Here is a 14,758-nt window from a genome sequence, read left to right on the forward strand (position 1 = left end):
TGGTGTGCCAAACCTGGAGGTCTTCAGAGAATTGCCTTTCCTTCAGTTGAAATGTTGGCTTGATTGCTCGTTCAAAGGACCAAAATAAAATTTATTTATCAAAAAAACCATCTCTTTGTCTTATTAATTAGGAGTTCAGTCTCACATTATTGAAACTCCGTTGATAAATGTTATCAAGCATCAGTTTTGCATTTCTCTGCATACTGTGAGTGACTCCGGAACAAAGCCCATCCTTTGAGCTCATGGTGTAATATGAACTCCGTTCATCTGAAGGGTCTTGTCTAAACTAGCTGTTTCATGTGGGTCTGTTTTCTTTCATGTTTCCTATAGTTCTGCTCAAAATGAGGGTTTTCATATTTTTGTTTCTCCTAATTTATTTGTATAATTCTCTCTTTTCTCCTGGAAGTGGGCTCTGAGAGATTTCTGTAGCCTATTGTCTTAATCACCTACCACACTTTGTAGAACAAAGATAGTTTTAGATAAAAAATTGCAATAGAACATACTTGATGTGTATGCATTTATATATATTTCTGTGTTTATAATTTTTTAGCTTTTATATGTTTCTGGAAGGAGGAAAGGAGGCAGGGTTAGAAGGCAATGATGGGAGGAGGTATAAGTCTTTGTCATCTCATGCCAAGTGAAAAGTGTTGTGATGAGATGCTTTTGGTCCAAAGAAGGAAGGCTCAGGAAGCAGCTAAAGTAGCAGCTTCATGCAGAGTTGGGAAAGGATCAGAAGCTTTAAAAGCAGTGCCCAAGCAAAGGCCAGGTTCAGTTCAGACACTGGATGGGAGGTGGGAGAGAGATACCTGAGTGAGAATAGAAGGGTAGAGTTTACCTGGCTGCTTTTTCTCTCCACCTTTTGAGGATCTTGACCCTTTGACTTAAGCCCTTGACCCCACCCTAGTATAAAATAGTCAATTTCACTCCAAGCCTTCTCTTGAATGAAGAACAGCCATAACTTTGATTCATGGCCTGTCCTTTGAAAGTCTACACTGGTGGGCTGAATGCTAACACTGTATTCTCTGAAACCTCTTGGCCTGGAATAATATACTGGGATGGAGGAGGGAGTCACAGAAGAAAAATAACAGTAAATATAGTACATCTGAACAGTGGACTTCATTAAAACAGAAATACTTCTCCCCTTGCCTCCCACATGTGTTCAGTTTAAATGCATTAAAGAAACTGAAACTTCGAGTGTGTCTTGAAGTTAGATTGAGGGCCATAAAACTAGATTATATGAAATTAGATCAGGTGTTGAAAGGCAGTGAGAGGCCATCCCCTGAACTTTCCAGTGGAATTTACCTGACCACTGGGCAGAGAAGAGCTTATCCATTTTCTAAAGGTTTCCAGTTCAAGCTGATTTTTAGTTACCTTTATGGTTTTAAGTTTCCATAGAAAGTTGATTAACCCCTGTTTGCCTCAGCTTCCTACTCTGTAAAATGGAGATAATTCATTTATATCCCAAGCTTGTTTGGGGATATGAGATAACTAATGTAGAGCATGGCTGGGTGCATAGTATAGAATCAGCTAAGTATGCGCCCTCCTGATTTGCAGAAGAAAAAAAAACAGCCCTCAGATTTCACCTTCAAATCCTGAATTTGGAGGAGCCAGCCTCTTGGGGAATTCACATTTTTTCAGAATCCCTCAAAAACAAAGAGGTGGCTCTGGAGCATGACAGATGCTGATGGTGTGGGTGTCTTTAAAAGATGGGGGCACTTTTCTATAAAGCCTGTACATTGATTCAGTCTCTCTCACTGACTTGCTCACTTTCTACAGTTCAGGAGGGGACAGCTCCCTGGAGAATGTGACCACCTTACCGAGTAAGTAACCACCAGTGTCTTGAGTCTGTCCACTGGGTCCATCTGATGCCCAGGCTTCCTGAAAGTGCTTCTTGGCTAAGAAAGGGAGAAATGACATCTTCCTTACAGACTGCCATTGAAATGAGAGGAGAGACCTGTGGACAGGCCATTGAAGGGGATGGAAAAAACTAGGTTCAAACCCTGGCCCTTCTATATGCTGGCCAGGTGGCCTGGGCCAAGTTACCAAACACCCTGAGCCTCAGATCTCTTCACCCAGCCCAAAGGGTATGAAGATAGATGAGCCAGAGAGTATGGCTGCACTGCAAAGTATAAAGAAAGACAAGAAAAGCTGAGAGGCTCTTGCTGCCTTGGCTCAGCCTGTCATCAAGTCATCTGAGGCCTCAACTCCTTTCTGGGGCATACTCCACCTCCCACCCTAAGCTCTCTGTGTCCCGTGCACCCCCTTCTCTTCCAGATATCCTTCGGAAGTTTAATGGGAATCTCACAGGCTATGCGGTGGGCACAGGAGATGCCAATGAGACAAATGCATTCCTCAATCAAGCTGTTCCTGGAGCTAAGGCTGAGTATGCATTTTTGGGGGGAGGGAGCTGTTGGGTAGGGAGTGGGAGGCACATCATTCCCTTCAAGGCTGTAATTCTGACCTCTGTGTACACAGGGGGCCTTTATTTACAGCAGTGATTTGAGAGTCTCTTGGTCATTCTCTTCGCTGGCTGCCTCTGGGACTGCGGGGAGGCTGGATGGCTGGTTCTTGGACAGAGATCATGATCCTAGAGCGTGAACTTGGTCTTGCTTTCCTGTGCAGCATGTTCTAATCTTCCAGCTACCTGACCCACCATATCCAATTTTTAAAACTTACCATGGCATAATGGTATTCTCTCAGTGCCTCATGAGTGGCAGTTCTCCCCATAGATCAGGGAGTATCAACCAAATGGATAGGCAATACAGAGTCTCCATGTTAGAGGCTGCTTAGAGGAGCTGCTTAGAGGAGTGGCGAGTCACGTCCTGTCCTTATGCCCATTGTGGGGCTGCAGGAAATGCAGTTGAGAAGCTAGAGGCTGCTGGTGCCAACCACTCAGCCCCCCAGGCTGACCTCCAAGGAGACCCCTCCTCCCACACCCCACTCCTAGAGGCTTCAGCCACCTGGGTCTCCTCACTCCTGGCCCAGCCTGGGAAGACCCTTCTTGGTAATAGAAACAGCCAAGATGATGGTACACATGGACCCACCACCAGGTGCCAGGAGACCTCTGATCTGTGGCTCCATCTCACACTAATGCTAAGTCGCTTTAGTTGTGTCTGACTCTATGCAACCCCATAGGCGGAAGCCCACCAGGCTCCCCCGTCCCTGGGATTCTCCAGGCAAGAACACTGGAGTGGGTTGCCATTTCCTTCTCCAATGCATGAAAGTGAAAAATGAAAGTGAAGTCGCTCAGTCGTGTCCAACTCTTAGCGACCCCATGGACTGCAGCCTACCAGGCTCCTCCATCCATGAGGTTTTGCAGGCAAGAGTACTGGAGTGGGGTGCCATTGCCTTCTCTGATATCACACTAAAACAGGGACCAAAACTAGTGAGGAGCTGAGGGTGCTGAGAGCTAGTCTTTCCATGAATTATAAACCCAGGTATGTGTAGGGTGTTTGTTTATTACCCACCTCTTTCTACGCATGTGCACTCAGTCACTTCAGTCGTGTCCAACTCTTTGCAACCCTCTGGACTGTGGCCCGCCAGGCTCCCTGACCATGGGGTTCTTCAGGCAAGAATACTGGTGTGGGTTGCTATGACCTCTTTCTAAGAGAAGCATTTAGCTAAGTTGTGCCATTACCAAAAATGACACAACTAACATATACCTAAGAAAAATCACAGCCACTGGTGGGGGGAGGAGGGGAAGAAGCAGCTGTGTCAATATGAGACTTTTAACTATTGTGCTTGAGCATCAGATGCTCAGCTTCCTGGCAGCCAAGGTAAAAGAGGAAGCATGCTAAAACTTTCCTAGATCTAATTTCAGAGTCTATACCAGTCCTTTAAAGGAGATGAACAGCTTCCTGCATGGAATCGTTAAAGACACTTTGCACGTGGAGTCCTAGAAAGAAGACCATGCGTAACAAATATAATTGCCAGTACCCTTGACTATAGAGGCTTAGGACAAACACACAGCTAGTTTTGCAAAGGGTTATTTGTTGTAATAACTTCTCCCAAAGAGGCAAGTAGCTTCTTGTCCCTGAGCCTCAGGGTCTCTGCCAGCTCATGTTGGAGGGTGGGGGGGTCAGAGGTGGGGTGAATGCCATCAGTTCAGTTCAGTCCCTCAGTTGTGTCCGACTCCTCGCGACCCCCTGAATCGCAGCACGCCAGACCTCCCTGTCCATCACCATCTCCTGGAGTTCACTCAGACTCACGTTCATCGAGTCAGCGTTGCCATCCAGTCATCTCATCCTCTGCCGTCCCCTTCTCTTCCTGCCCCCAATCCCTCCCAGCATCAGAGTCTTTTGCAATAAAGCCTCCAATTCAGGCCTTTTAGGATGAAAGATTCAGGGGCTCTTCCTCAATGGGACTGATTTCCTCTCCTCCTCAGGGAACTTGTAAACCAAGTCCAGACTCTGATACAGAAGATGAAATCCGACCATGTAAGTCAGATCTATGATTATCTTTAAATACTAACTTGCTAGCCCAGTAAAATCCCCAGATGGAATTGTTGGCCATAAAAACAGTGAGCCCTGGGTCCCTAGAGGCATTCAAGGGGCAGAGGGCAGCCTCTGTCGAAGGCTGCCTGGAGGAGATTACGTCAACCAGAGGGAGGTTTGTTGCTGATCACAGTGACCCTGAAAGTCCTTCCTGATGCTAAGAATCTGTGGTCTATAAATAAATCTCTGACGTGCAGTCAGCTCTGAGGTTCTGATCCTGTTATTTCGAAAGGGCCAGGAAGTTTTAGAGGTTTGAATGAATTTCCTAGAGTTGTGTTGTTTTTTGGTTTGTTGGAAATCATCAAGCATTTTCCTCCCTCTGTACAGAGAGTAAATTTCCATGAGGACTGGAAGGTCATCACGGTGCTGATTGGAGGCAATGATTTATGTGACTACTGCACGGACTCGGTAATGGGGGAGGGTCAGGCCTATGCATTGCTCTTGACTTTGACCTGTGGGCCCTGGAGATCCTCTTTGAGAACAGTCCCTAGAATTAACCTCAGGATTGTCTAGGGATACCTGTGTGTGTGTGCATGCACACACAATTCACACACGTGCACATACACACACTTCTTTCCCCAGCCCCTCAAATTTCTGGCCCCACCTCCCTGTCCCAGGTAGTGTGAGTCAGCAAGTGGCAGATATACAGGGCTTCTGTTCCCCTCTCTTACAATTCCTGAAAGAAAGAGAAGAAATAGTAAACTCCAAGCAGTTAGAAGTGGGACTTGACATGTCCTACTCCTGAAGTAAAGCTGCAACTGAAGGTTGCAGGCTTCTGTCTGGCCCAGCGAGTACCCAGTTGTTCATCTCAGATTCTGACATCATGAGCTGGTCACAGCTGGAGGCCAAGGGGGATCAAGTCCTTGGGGCTGGAGCTGGGGGCCTGGGGGAGAACCCAGTTCTGCCCGCTGCCCTCTCTCCCTAACCAGCTTCTCTTCTCTCTCCTGTCTCTTCCAGAATCTTTATTCTGCAGACAACTTTTTTGACCATCTCCGCAATGCCTTGGACATCCTACATAGAGAGGTGGGTGGGGGCTCCCACAAACTGGATACTGCTCAAGCATGGTGGGGAGAAGAGAGTAAAACACCCCCTTCCCAAGGAGCTGGACAAGGACATGGGCTCCTGCCCTTTCCATAGTTTCGGGGTACCCCCAAGGAAGCCTCATGCTATTTGGGACCAGTTCCAAGGGTCTCAGGATTTCCCAGGCAAGAATGCTAGAGTGTTGCCATTTCCTTCTCCAGGGGATCTTCCCAACCCAGGAATCAAACTCAGGTCTCCTGCACTGAAGGCAGATTCATTATGACCTGAACCCTCAGCATTTAGACCCAAGACTGCCATGTTGGCCCACTCTGGGAGGCCCATTCATACTGCTGCCCATGTGGGTGGCAAAGACTGTGGGGCTCTAGGTGGTCACCTTGTGCTGACACCTCCCAGAACCCCACTCAGTGACCCCGGAGCCTGGTCCCACTTCTCAGGGTCCTAAGGCAGCTGGCGAAAGAAGGTTCCCAGGCCCTCTCTCACCCAGAGCCTTGCACATAGGTACCCCGGGCGCTGGTCAACCTTGTGGACTTCATGAGCCCCAGTATCATGAGGCAGGTGTTCCTGGGAAACCCCAACAAGTGTCCTGTGCATCAGGCCAGGTAAGCGGGTGCTTGCTGATCTGGTTCACATGGTGAGAACTCCTCAGGGTTTCTGGGACTTGATCTGTCCGTGTGCATCTATAAAGGGGTCTGTGCCAGGACCACCTCCTTCTGGGAGGTCGAAGTCAGGGCCCCCACTTCCCTAACCTCATGGTACCGTTGAACCTCTGTGATGGGGGAAGTTGCCGGGCAGAGGTCATGGCTGGGACACACACTAGTGTTTGAGAGACAGTGCAGCCCAGCCTGTGAGAAGGAGTGAGATACAGGTGTGTCCACACATGGTGAAACCATAACAAAAGCAAAGCTCACTTACCTTTGCGGAGAAGTGACCTGGGGAGGGACACGCAGAACTTCCCGTTGGGAGTGTTTTGTTTCTTGAGTGGAGTGAAAAGTACACAGGTGGGTGTGTTATTGTTCCTCCTGCCTTACACATCCATTTATTCACTTGACAAATGCTTTTTTAAGTCTTACTCTGCGCCAGGTTCTGTTTTGAGTAGAGAGATCGTTTTTAACCTGCAGAAGGTTTTATGAGCGTGAAATAATTCATCACAAACAAAAGGGAGCACAGCAGGACACTAGTGTGGACTCCAGACGCGTCTGGGGACCTGAGCAACAGGCTCGCCAAAGCGTGCGTTGGTACTTATTTTTAAACGCTAAACATGGGCTTCTCATTGCCTAAATGCATTTGTTCAGTGTAATTTGTTGAAGGCCCAGGGCCCGGGGTCCAACACTTAGCACTTTGTTAAGGTGAAAGGGTGCCCATCCATATATCCTCCCCTTGCGCATCCCTGGGTCAGCCCTGAAACCTGCCCCTGAGCATGTGTAGCAGAGCCTCCTGCGAGCCACTCCCCCACCTCCACCCTGACCACAGCTTTGGCTCTGGGTCCTTCTGTCTCCCCTCTTTTTTCAGCATTTTATGCAATTGTGTTCTGACCCCGCGGGAGAGCTCCCAAGAGCTGGCCAAGTTGGAGTCCATCACCCGAGCCTACCAGGTAAGACCAAGAAGGTCTCTCCTCCACCTCGATCAACACACCAGCCCAGAGCCCCCCTGGGGAGGCTCATGGGAAGGGAAGAGCTATTCAGAGTTTGAGAGGCAACATCACCATCCAGGCTACTTCCTGGCTTAGGTATCTCAGGCACCCCAGGCAGATTCACAAAGGAACCTAGGTGACAAAGTCCTCATCGCCGAGCTGTCTTGCTGGCTCAGCCCCAACCCTTGGCCTGACAAGGGGAATAGCCCTGGGTGCCCCAAGGGACTGCCTTTCCCTCCCCTGCCCACCAGATGCCCAGCTGCCCCCGCAACCCCCTACCTCTCCAACAGGCAGGCCACGAGCCAATGAGGGTGTTGCAGGTCCCAAGCTTAGGGGCCTTCTGGAGGCCTCTCCTAGGTTGCTGTTCCTTTTGGGACTTCCTGCTGGCCCTTCAGAACTTGCAGTCCACTTAAAACCAGAACCAAAAGGAGGCACAACCCATTTCCAATTCTCTGGAAAGAGATTTGTCATCAAGTGTGTTTGTGTTCTCAAGAGAAGAACTGAGCCCACCTGTTGAGGGAGATGGGCACAAGGTCACTACCCATCACCCCCAGCCTTGTGCTAACGGGTACCTGGAGCACCCAGGCCTGTGCTGAAGATGCCCACGGTTGTGTCCCCAGAGCAGCATGCGCGAGCTGGTGGAGTCCGGTCGGTACGAGACGCGGGAGGACTTCTCTGTGGTTCTGCAGCCCTTCTTCTACAACATCCGGCTCCATGTCCTGGCGGTAGGCTCCCTGCCCTCCCTGACAGGGCTCCCACAAGGAGGAGGAAATTCAAAGTGGAAATGCCAAGTGCTTCCATAGACTGGGAACAAATGGGGTGGACCCAGGCAGCTCTCTAGCTGCTGGTCTGGTGGCTGCAGCCTCCTTGAACATCAGAACTGTATTCAAGAGGCAGCCCAACATTTAATGTTCTCGTGACTGCTCATTGCGGCCTCCATTTTACTAAGTACCTACTACATGCCAGGCACAGTGCATACCATATGTAAAATCTTCACAATTACCTTCTGAGGTGAGCTTTATCATCCCCGCATAAGAGAGGCTCACAGACATGAAGAATCCTTCCTAAAAGCTTGCAGGAAATAAGGGACAGAGGTGAGATTTGAACACATCCAACTCCAGACTGTTCACTTTCGGCCCCATACCCAGCACTGTGGTTGTTGTTTCTCTCCCTGGCTCTGCTCTCCACCTGACTCTTCCATTCTGAGCAGAAGGGCTCTGTGAATGGGCCAGGGTGGGGACTTGGGTCTGTTCACCTGGGCCTCCATCCCAAGGGCCTGGCCTACCGGAAGAAGCTTTAAGCACCTAGACTTTGCCCAGGCCTGAAGCCCTAGTCTCCCTACCAAGCTCACTGGGACCAACTGGTCAAGAGTCGGGGAATAGCTGTTCCCAGCTGGCTGGCTAAGACTGCCTCAGGGACTAGGATCTCATTCCCTCATCCATGGCGTGAGTTGCATAAATGCACCTAAAAATATATATAGCACTTTTTAAATTAAATAATGAGAATTGTGAGATCCAGAAAGCAGGTTGGGGGCTTGGGGTCACTCAAGGTTGTTGATCGGTGGGACTACTCTGAGCCCTCTCTCAAGGTGAGCAGGCCCTTAGGAAGCTGCAGGCTGGGAGTGCCCCCCAGGGAGGCAAGGTGTCGAGAGGTCCACTCCAGAGGGCAGGCCTGCCAGTGAGCCCCACTCTCTACCCTCGGCACCAACAGGATCTTAAGGATGTCTATTTCTCTCCTTCAGGATGGGCGCCCAGATGTGTCCTTCTTTGCCCCAGACTGCCTCCACCCAAGTCAGAAATTCCACTCCCAGCTCTCCAGGGCTCTTTGGATCAACATGGTAAGATGAGTGGGGTTTCCTGGTTCTCTGGGGTTCTAGTCTAGAGCAAAGCACCAACCCCTCCAGAATGGAGCTTGTTCTTGGCCTCCCTTTGCAAGCAAGGTGTGGAGGAGAGTGACTGGTGTCTCTGCAGAAGTCGATGTAGAATGAAAAATACAGAGTCCTTAAGATTCCTGGATCAACTGCATCCTCTCCAACGGGCTTTCAACCGTGATGCAGGACTCTTTACATGAATGCAAGGCAGAACCCTCATGTTTATTCAGTATTTTCTATGTGCCAACAACTCTGCTAGGCAGTTTAAGCCATGTTTATCTCATTTAAGCTTCTCAACAGCCCTGCAAGACTTATAAGTTTACAAGGAAGCTGAATCCTGCAGAAGCTAAGAGACTTGCCTGGTATCCCACAGCTGGTGACTGGCAGAGCCAGGAGGAGAAGCCAACCCCCCTGAAATCAAGTTCTGAGCATTCCCCCACTGCAGGATGCCCTGCCAGGGAATGTTCACTTCAGCGGAGACAAATTAGTACACTCACGACTCTCTTTTCCTCCCCCATCAGCTTGAACCACTGGGAAGGAAAACAGATACCCTGGATCTGACGGCAGACATACCCCTCTCCTGCCCTGCTCAGGTAATGCTGCTCTCCAGAAACCCAGAGCTCAGGCCCTGCCCATCTCCCTTTACACCGCCCCTAACCCCCCGCCCCCTTACACCAGCACTTCTCTGTCACCCTTCTTGCCCGTTGTCTGGGAGCAGATGGATTCAGAGGACGGAGGGGAGTGGAGGAGAATGGAGAGGGGAGAAGAGGGTGCAGAAGCACCTCTGTCTCTGGGAGAAGCAGGTGGGAAAGGAGGCCTGAGCCCAGCGGAGGGAGAGGAGCAGGGTAACACGTGTGGATTCTTCAGGAGGGGAGTTAAGAAGCCAGAGGTGGCCAGACTGAGCATTTCAGCGGACACGTGGGGCCAGTGGGAAGGTCCACCTGCAGGTTGGTGGCCTAGTGTGAAGCCAGCTGAGCTCAGAAGTTGCAGTTAGTGGTCGTGGAATCCGGATCGGGAGTGTCTGGCAGGAGCCCCCTGGGGAAGGGACAGGCAGGACCGGCTTTGCGATAGTTGGAGTGAGGCTGGCCTGGGCTCATTTTAAGGAGGAAGATGTAAGTGGTTGTTAGACCTGATTTCAGGCCTAGGAGTGGGGCAGGTACACATGCCCTTTGCCTTCAGCTCCCTCTTCAAGCCCGTCTTAAGGCTTTTTAACCAAATAAGGTTGAGGCCAGAGAGCCCTTGACAGCAATGAAAGGTGGACAGCCTGACCCAGTCTGGGAGGCCGGGTTTCCCGCCTGGGTCTGACTGCGCCACCCTCTCCCACCCTCCCGACTGAACAGAGAGAGGACCTACATCTCCCCCACGTGTCTGCCAGGGGTCTAGAGGCATTGGGCACCCTTCCCTGTCTGCTGCCTTCCCCACAGCCACCTCGGACCCAGGCTCAGCCTTGGGTGCCGTTAGCCTCACCAGGCGGGTGGGCTGAAGGGATGCAGAAGTAGAGGCGGTGATAGCAGAGGGCTCAGATGCTGGGTCCAGGGCTCAGGGCAAAGGTGATGGTCAAGCGATGTAACAGTCAGCGTAGCGTGGATGCCTCTGTTCTAGACGGTCAGATGCGGGCTGAAGGGGTGGGGCAGAGGCCTAACGGCCCTTTTGTATCACGTGTAAATGCTTAAATTGCTAGATCCTGAGCTGGTCCAGCGCATTCTAGGGGTAGGGCCAGGCAACCTGGGTAGTAGAGGCATTTGGGGACTCAGAGTGGTGGCTATAAACCATACGGTGGTGGGGGGGGGGGGCGTACTTCAATATTTTAACAACCATATGGCCATACTGAACATCAGCCATGGGAAACCCTCTCCAGTCTGCCAATTCTCCTTCTATTTAATAGTGAAAGTAATAACAACTCAGTCCAGGGAGCCATCCTTTGCTCTCTTTCCTTCTCACAAATATCTACTATATACCAGGTTGGAGCCTAGGCTCTGGATCGGGTAGAGCCCTGTCACCACCGGCCTCAAGGCCCTAGACAAGGCAAGGAGCCCCGAAAGGCTACTGCCTCGGCCAGAACCTCAGGCCACTCCTGAGCTGGGCTCCGCTCCTCCTCCTGGACCAGCCTGGCTGAGCCGTTGGTGAGCAGAGGAGAGCAAATCCAGCCTCCTGGAAACGTAGAAGCCCCGCCTGGGAGAAGCGGTTGCCAGGCAACCCCAGAGCCCATTCCAAAAGATCCATCTGTTGGCCGGCCCAACTTCAAGGCACCAGGCGCTGTGGAATCCTGCACTCCTCAGGTCCCATCTGCTCCCTGCAGTGAGCCATGGAGCTATATAAAAGCCCACCAGCATCTCAGTGTGAGCTGACAGGGGCCAGGCAGCACATATTTTAATCCTAGCTGAGTCTAAACATAGAGGCAACAGGCAGGACCCAGCAGGGAGGAGGGGCTGAGATGGATGCAAGCACCGGGGAGCTTCTTTCTCAACTTCCTGCCTGCTCCTCCCCCAGCCCCAGTCAAGGGCAAGTGCATTCTGCCCAGCCAGGTCAGGTGCTTAACTGCGCTCTGTGGATTTCTGTTAGACTTTCAGGTTGGACATGTGATTTTACAGGCAACTTTAGCTTATTTGGTCTGTGAACCGTGACTGTGGTCCCCTTGCTGCCCCTCATCACCTCTCTGCCCACCGCTTCCCTAACCCAGGGCAGCTGCCTGTGGCCCCTCCTCAGGCTTTGAAGAAATGGGCTCAAAGACCAGCAGAGTCCTTTTACAGCTCTTATTTTTCTTGCCCTTGAAAAGCATTTGTCAGAGTTAACCACCTCCTCCATGGATTTATTCCTCCCTGCATTTGTGGATGGAAAACCAGCTTGACTGCTCTGCTTTTCAAGTTTCTGCCCCCTCCCATCTCCTTTAATGACCCCTCTTTCCTTCTCCCAGCCTCAAAAATGTGGACATTCTCCAACTTTCATAACTCAGCCTTCTTCTCTTTTCTCTTTCTCTACATAATCCTCACTCTGAGATTTGTCCATTTCCAGGGTTTCCTGTTAAATTTCCTTGCCTAGGATCCCCCAACCTACATCTTCATTTCTTTTTTTTTTCCTCCAAACTTGAGCTGTATTTCTAACCCTTCAGAGGTCTTTCTCCCTTGGATGTAAAGTTTACCCAGAAGACAGATTAAATATATGATCAGGGTACCAACAAAATAGAAAGACATAGTGAGACAAACAGAAATAATGTCAAGTGATATTTCATCATTCAGTCTTTCCTCCTGAGAAAAACTGAGCTTTGTTGGATTCTCTTATACTTTATTGTTTAGCGATATTTCTATTTTAGCATTACATATGTGGGGCTGTTCTCTTTTGAATGCTTTGGACTTCCAAATCTCCCAAAACTGCCCTGAACCCATCATCTCAAACTAAACATTCATTTAGAAAATAGTTTTTGAGGAAGAATTTCAAAATAGGACCAAAATCAATGTCTTCCCAAACTCCCTAATCCTGAAGAGTTCCTCTGTCTGTCCATATTGTCGTGGTGGTCACAGTTCTGCAGGTGTGAGATGTCAGGCACCTCGCCTGATAGAATCCTTCCTAGTCCCTCCTCTTCCCACTTCCACTCCCCCCAGTTCAGGTCCATGTCACTGTGGATGTTAAAATTGTTACCTGCTCCTTTCCATCGTAAAGCAACAGAGAATTTTATAGCTTTAGAATCTCCATGGGGAGGGCTTTGGAGTCCTGTTGATGTAATCTCTCGTAGAGTTGAGTTATTCTACCACATCCTCCCAGGCTTCCCAAGCAGCACTAGTGATAAAGAACCCACCTGCCAATGCAGGAGACATAAGAGATGTGAGTTCAATCCCTGGGTTGGGCAGATCCCCAGGAGGAGGGCTACAGTCCATAGGGTCACACAGTTGGACACAACTGAAGGGACTTAGCATGCATGTACCACATCCTCCCGAAGCAAGCAGAGGCTTATGGCCTCTACTTAAACCTCCACACTCTCAAGGCAGTGCATTACTAACAGCCAAGTGGCTACCCATTAACAGCTTGTGGAATCAGCCTAGTAGGTCATGTTGGGATGGGATGATGGGATGGGATAGAAATGTCAGTGGGTACTCCTATGCCCTCCTCCTCTTTACCACTGCCACCCTTTCCTGGATCTTCGCCTCAGTTTCCTCAACCATTTATGGCAGACAAGTATTCCGAACCCTGCCTCTATATACAGTAGACATGAGCCCTTGGAATATGACCCCACTTAAGTCGGTGCCCAGGCTTGACCATACACACCTGGTTTGGTCCGAGAAGCACAGAACAGAACACCAGCTCTCCATCACTGTGGAAGTTTACACCTGTTAACATGGCCAGGATGCACACGCCCTTTTCCGGTAGCCACTGACTCATGTCGCTGACTCACATCAGTGGCTGACCAGGCTCTGCCTCCGGGCAGGCTGCACCCTCTTTCCCCAGCTGTACCGAGGAAGACAGTTCCTTGTGCTGGCATTCAGTGGGCTTCGCTTTCTGCTTACTGGTGTTACGAGCCGAGCCTAGGAGAGCCAGCAGTCTAAGTGGACTCCCTTTTCCCTCTGCTGAGTTCCAGGCCTTTCACCCAGTCTGACTCACGCATGCATAAGGCAGCTGACAATCAATAAAATAGGCCCCAGGCACTCAGGCCACTTGCCTGGCCCTGTCCTGGACCTGTTCTCATTGTTCCTTCTCTGGCCTCACTTCCCACCACATTCCAGAGTCTCCCTGACCTCTAACCTCTTAGTTCAGTCTCTCCCCTCTGGCCCTTCCCTCTACCCTTGGGTCCTGCGATGAAATAGACTCCCTGGCTCGACTTCCAGCACATGCAGAAGCGCAGGTGGAGTCTGCCCGCCAGTTCCTCTTATGCTCGCGACTCTACAAAAAGCTCCGGCTCCCAGGCCCTGTGCCCAATCCGGGTCTTGGGAAGTGGGGGGAGAGTAATGAGGAGTGGCCTACCTGCCACTGAGACTCATCTTTAAGGACCACACATTCCCAGATCTTACAGTCCTTCCTTGGCAATTACTGCACTCACTGGACACACTGTTCTTTGATGCTTCGCTACCCAATACTTGTCATGTTTTCTGCCTCACTGAATTGTATGCCTCTGGATCCTCCCTTCATCCAGCACCTAGAACAGAGCTCTGAACACATGGGGTTTTACAAACATGAGTCAGTTGTTTATAGGATGCTACATGCCCTCAGCTGCTAGGGAATCTCAGGGGACAGGGGACACTGAATAGCACTGGCTGGAGACAAGTCTGACTAACCGTGGCGACATGCCGCTGTAAGGCCTCTCTCACCTTGCACTCTAGCAGATGGTCCAGGGCACACACACTTCCTGCCCTTGGCCCTGAGTGCTCCTCTGGCCCACGTTTTGAGGGCCTGGACTCAGACCAAAGGAGAGGCGTGGCATGCCCCAGGGGGCAAGGTCTGTGCTGACAGCTGGGGGTTGGGTTTTGTGCGTGTAGATTTCATCCTCCCAGTGAACCGCTAAGACCACCTCCTCATCCCTCTGTCTGGCCCCAGGTCTTTTTCAGGCCTGACCCTGGTGTGAGCCGCAGAATGAGGGCATTGCTGGTCAGGAGGCCTGATGGATCCGGCCCAGCTCTGCCCTCAGTGCACTTGGGGCAGGTCCCTGCTCCACCCTGCACCTCAGTTGCCCCTCACCTGTAAAGCGGGATCACTCAGGGTTGAAAATTCAGATGCAGTGCCAGGCTAGAACGTGAC

The 14,758-nt window shown here is 50.7% G+C and overlaps 1 protein-coding gene across 1 annotated transcript in view; it reads left to right on the forward strand.

The window, feature by feature from the left end:
- PLB1 (phospholipase B1) overlaps positions 1 to 14,758 on the forward strand; it is a 121,294-nt gene that overhangs the window by 79,065 nt on the left and 27,471 nt on the right. The window contains exons 32-41 of the mRNA XM_068966712.1: positions 1,777 to 1,820; positions 2,275 to 2,383; positions 4,385 to 4,436; positions 4,821 to 4,901; positions 5,451 to 5,516; positions 6,033 to 6,133; positions 7,044 to 7,125; positions 7,785 to 7,889; positions 8,906 to 9,001; positions 9,556 to 9,627. Of these exons, the coding sequence (XP_068822813.1) occupies positions 1,777 to 1,820; positions 2,275 to 2,383; positions 4,385 to 4,436; positions 4,821 to 4,901; positions 5,451 to 5,516; positions 6,033 to 6,133; positions 7,044 to 7,125; positions 7,785 to 7,889; positions 8,906 to 9,001; positions 9,556 to 9,627 (808 nt within the window). The remainder of the gene's footprint in view (positions 1 to 1,776; positions 1,821 to 2,274; positions 2,384 to 4,384; positions 4,437 to 4,820; positions 4,902 to 5,450; positions 5,517 to 6,032; positions 6,134 to 7,043; positions 7,126 to 7,784; positions 7,890 to 8,905; positions 9,002 to 9,555; positions 9,628 to 14,758) is intronic.

This window comes from Capricornis sumatraensis, chromosome 1, assembly GCF_032405125.1.
Source record: "Capricornis sumatraensis isolate serow.1 chromosome 1, serow.2, whole genome shotgun sequence".
Lineage (NCBI taxonomy): Eukaryota > Metazoa > Chordata > Mammalia > Artiodactyla > Bovidae > Capricornis > Capricornis sumatraensis.